Source organism: Silene latifolia, chromosome Y (genome assembly GCF_048544455.1).
Source record: "Silene latifolia isolate original U9 population chromosome Y, ASM4854445v1, whole genome shotgun sequence".
NCBI lineage: Eukaryota > Viridiplantae > Streptophyta > Magnoliopsida > Caryophyllales > Caryophyllaceae > Silene > Silene latifolia.
The window spans coordinates 227,589,772-227,593,575 of record NC_133538.1 but is presented as its reverse complement, the minus strand read 5'-3'; the positions used below and the strand labels follow the sequence as shown (position 1 = coordinate 227,593,575).

The 3,804-nt window shown below is 36.1% G+C and overlaps 1 protein-coding gene across 1 annotated transcript; it reads left to right on the top strand.

Moving 5' to 3' along the window:
- The first annotated feature begins 1,394 nt into the window (after positions 1-1,394).
- Positions 1,395-2,252, top strand: LOC141630171 (uncharacterized). The gene has a single exon (XM_074443036.1). The coding sequence runs from the start codon at positions 1,395-1,397 to the stop codon at positions 2,250-2,252; it is 858 nt and encodes a 285-aa protein (XP_074299137.1).
- The last annotated feature ends 1,552 nt before the right edge of the window (positions 2,253-3,804 follow it).

The window sequence follows — 3,804 nt, the reverse complement described above, 5'->3', positions numbered from 1 at the left end:
TATTACTAATACTCATTCCTAATCTCTTTGTTCTTCCCCTCCAACATTTGCACAAGAATTAAGAAGGGAAATAAAAAAATAATATAGTACATGGTGGACCTAAGGGATTGGAGAGAGGGATGGATGATTAAAGATGATTAATTAAGTCTAAGATACTTAACCTTTCCCTCCAAAATATTAAACATAAAATTAGAGTTTAAAGTTCCCTCCACTTATGTGGGAAATTACAAACCTGATTAACATTACTTAAAAATACATATTCCGCTAAACTGGATTAACATTACTTAAAATTACAAACCATAAATGTCTCCAAATCTAATAAAATTACAATTTCTGTTTTCGCTTAAGATATTCAAATTACAATGCTGAAAAAAAAAAGTTAACATTTGGACTTCAGGAATTAAATTATGGCAGCCTGCAACCTTCATGTTGGACGTCCATCATCAGTGAACACATCAAAGCAAGTGTTAAATAAAGGACACTCAAGTTACATTGCTGAAATTTTGGCACCAAAATTAGGCACCAAAAATTTGGAAACCAAAAATTTGGCACCAAAATTCAATTAAAGAGCCAAAATGAAAATGTTTCAAGATTTGCGCCCAAATTCATTCTTTATGAAATTTAATCTTTGTGCAAAGTTCATGTCAACTATAAATAGAATAGTGGCAGTAAAACACATCATTCATGAACAAACAGCCAAAAAAAAACTTTCCTACCACATTAATTATTTCTTCATAAAGTTTCAAAAACCTTTATTCATATCGCAATAAATATCTTAAGAGCAATAAATGAAAACTAAAAATCTGTCCAACTTAGAAAGGAGCCAAATTTGTACCATTTTATCACTAAGATCCACAAATGGACAACTCAAAAGAGGTGTAATGTTAGAGGTGGCAAATCAGTTCAGTGTGTGCAGGAAAACCATCACAGATCTTTGGAATATAGCAAAGAAACAGATAGAATCAGGTGAAGCACTGAATGTAAACAGCAAAATCAAAGGCAAGAAATGTCGTCAAAGGAATGTATTTGATGTTGAGAAGTTCAAAAGTATTCCATTGTCAGAAAGGACCACTCAACATAGTACTGCAGAAGCTTTAGGAGTCAGCCAATCAGCTATTGCAAGATGGGTAGCAGATAAGACAATTGAGTCTCACACAAATGCAATCAAACCACAGTTGAATGACAAAAACAAACTGGGTAGGTTGCTTTTCTCTCTTGCACAACTACACTATGATAAGGTATGTAAACAAGTGAAATTCAATGATCAAAGTAATGTTATTCACATGGATGAGAAATGATTTTATTTAACCAAACCTAGTAGAAGGTTCTACTTATCTAAAGGAGAAAAGAGACCTTATAGAAGTATTCAGTCAAAAAAATTTATAGGAAAAGTCATGTTTATGTGTGCTGTTGCAAGGCCAAAGTATGGTCCAAATGGTGAAGTTCTTTTTGATGGTAAGATAGGCATATGGCCATTCATTGTTGAAGTACCAGCAAAAAGAAATTCAAGAAACAGAGTTGCAGGCACAATGGAAACTAAGTGCATTGAATCTGTTAACAAACAAGTAATTAAGGACATGATAATAAGAATTGTTGTTCCAGCAATTAAGGCAAAATGGCCTGAAAATGAAAGCAAGCACATTATCATACAGCAAGATAATGCACGCCCACACATCAAGAACTCAGATCCAGATTTCACTGCTGCAGCAAACCAAGATGGGTGGAATATTGAGTTAAGTTGTCAACCACCTAATTCACCAAACTTGAATGTCTTGGATTTGGGGTTTTTCAGAGCAATTCAATCACTTCAGCAAAGAACAAATTGTTACAAGTTAGATAAACTTGTTGTTGAAGTTAATAAGGCATTTGCAAACCTAGAGGTTATTAAACTTAACTATGTGTTCATAACACTACAGACATGCATGTTAGAGGTCATGAAAAGGAAAGGAGGTAATGATTACCCATTGCCACACATGCACAAGACCAAACTAGCAGCTGCAGGCATGCTGCCTGAGTATTTAACTGCTGACATTCATTTGGTAAATGAATGTATAGCATACATGAACAATGTAGGAGATAGTTCTACCATAACTGCTTTAGTTGATGCAGTGAATGCACATGTTAATGCTATTGTGAATGTTGTTATTAATGATATGAATGAGCCTGTTGGCAGCATTACTGAACCAATTGGGTGCAATAATGAACCAACAGGTGCATCAGTTATTAACCTCACAGAACAGCAGATGCAGTAAGTGACTCAGAAAGGACAAGGAAGGCAACAAGACATTTTGAACATCAGAAGGAAAACAAGACAAGCATGTTTTGAACAACAAGATCAAAGAAGCATATTTTGAAGCCAATCAACACAAGACAAGCATATTTTGAATATCAGATGATTGGCAATGTAATTTTACGCTTTTTTTATGAACTTTGCACATTAATTAAATGTTATCTGGGTTGCAAACTTTATGAACATCAGCAAGTGACTGCAACAAACTTGGCGTACAACTTTAAAAACACAGTACCAGATGCCAGGGTACTTAATGCATGCATAGCCTCTTCACAAGGACTTGTGGTGGCATAATGCATGCACTAAGTGACCCATGGTCACAGTATGCCCTCAACAAATGATCATTGGGCATTATTAGAAGGACATAAAGCCAAAATGGAAATTAATTATCATCATTAGTCCATATACACAACGCCAACAATGAAAACAGACGAACAATTGATAAAAATAGGGATATAAGAAATCAACCTCCTTCAATCTTCACAGATCGTCTTAAAGGTAGGATAATATATGCACATCTCCTCCGCAAACCAACTTTTATACTCAGGTGTCTCATACCTAGCCAATTTCCTCCTAGTCCTCTCCTCAACATCTTTCTTAAACCAAATATTAAACGCATCTTGCTCGGTCAAACAAGTATGATAAACAGGTTGCTCTTCAGAATGCATGCATGTATCAGGAACAACAATGATTTCAGAATCCAAAGATGTCTCAGGAACAACATCGACATCATCAGATAGAGGAAGAACTTCAGATTCAGGAAGGACGAACTCAGAAAAATCATCGTATGACTGTGAATAGTCATCATATGAATCAGGGACAATCTTCATCGACTTATCATCAACATCTACAACACCCATCTCTCTATCGTGATCTTCATCAACAACAACATCTAACATATTGAATAAACAAAAACCATCTTCAAAATCAGAGAAAAGATAAATCAGATCTGGAGTTAAGGAGTCAACTCTGATAGTTTCATTGTGAATTTGAAGATACGACATGATGGAAGATTGATGAAAATGAAATGAGAGAGAGATGCGAGATCGCAAATGAAGATCTGTGTCTCAGATTATGAGAAATGGAGGATTAGAGGAAGATGGAAGGTAGAGAGATGAGTAATTAAACGTCGGGAGAGATTAGGTTTTCTGGGTTGGGAGTGAGGGAGATGAAGATTGAGAGAAAAGGGGATGAAGTGAGGCTGCTAGTAGGTTTTAAAATCTAAACTTTCAAGACTGAATGCTAAACCTAATAGTCGATGTTGATAACTAGTCTTAATTGATTGTCGAAGGAGATAAAGGACCGAACGATGGTGAAAAGAACGACAATCGCAAAGGTGGTGAAGATATGGATTGCAGCGGTGTTGAGGACGACGGTTGTTGAGGCGGTGGATGTTGTGGCTTGCGACGAAGAATACTGGACGCATGTTGCAGCCTTGAAGTTGTCGGTGAGTGGGTGGTGGCGAAAGAAGTGTGCAGTGGAAGAGAAGGTGTTTTTAATTCTTTTACAGCTAC

Excerpts from the sequence above, each read along its gene's own strand:
- LOC141630171 (XM_074443036.1), top strand. The coding sequence starts at position 1,395 with ATGTTTATGTGTGCTGTTGCAAGGCCAAAGTATGGTCCAAATGGTGAA.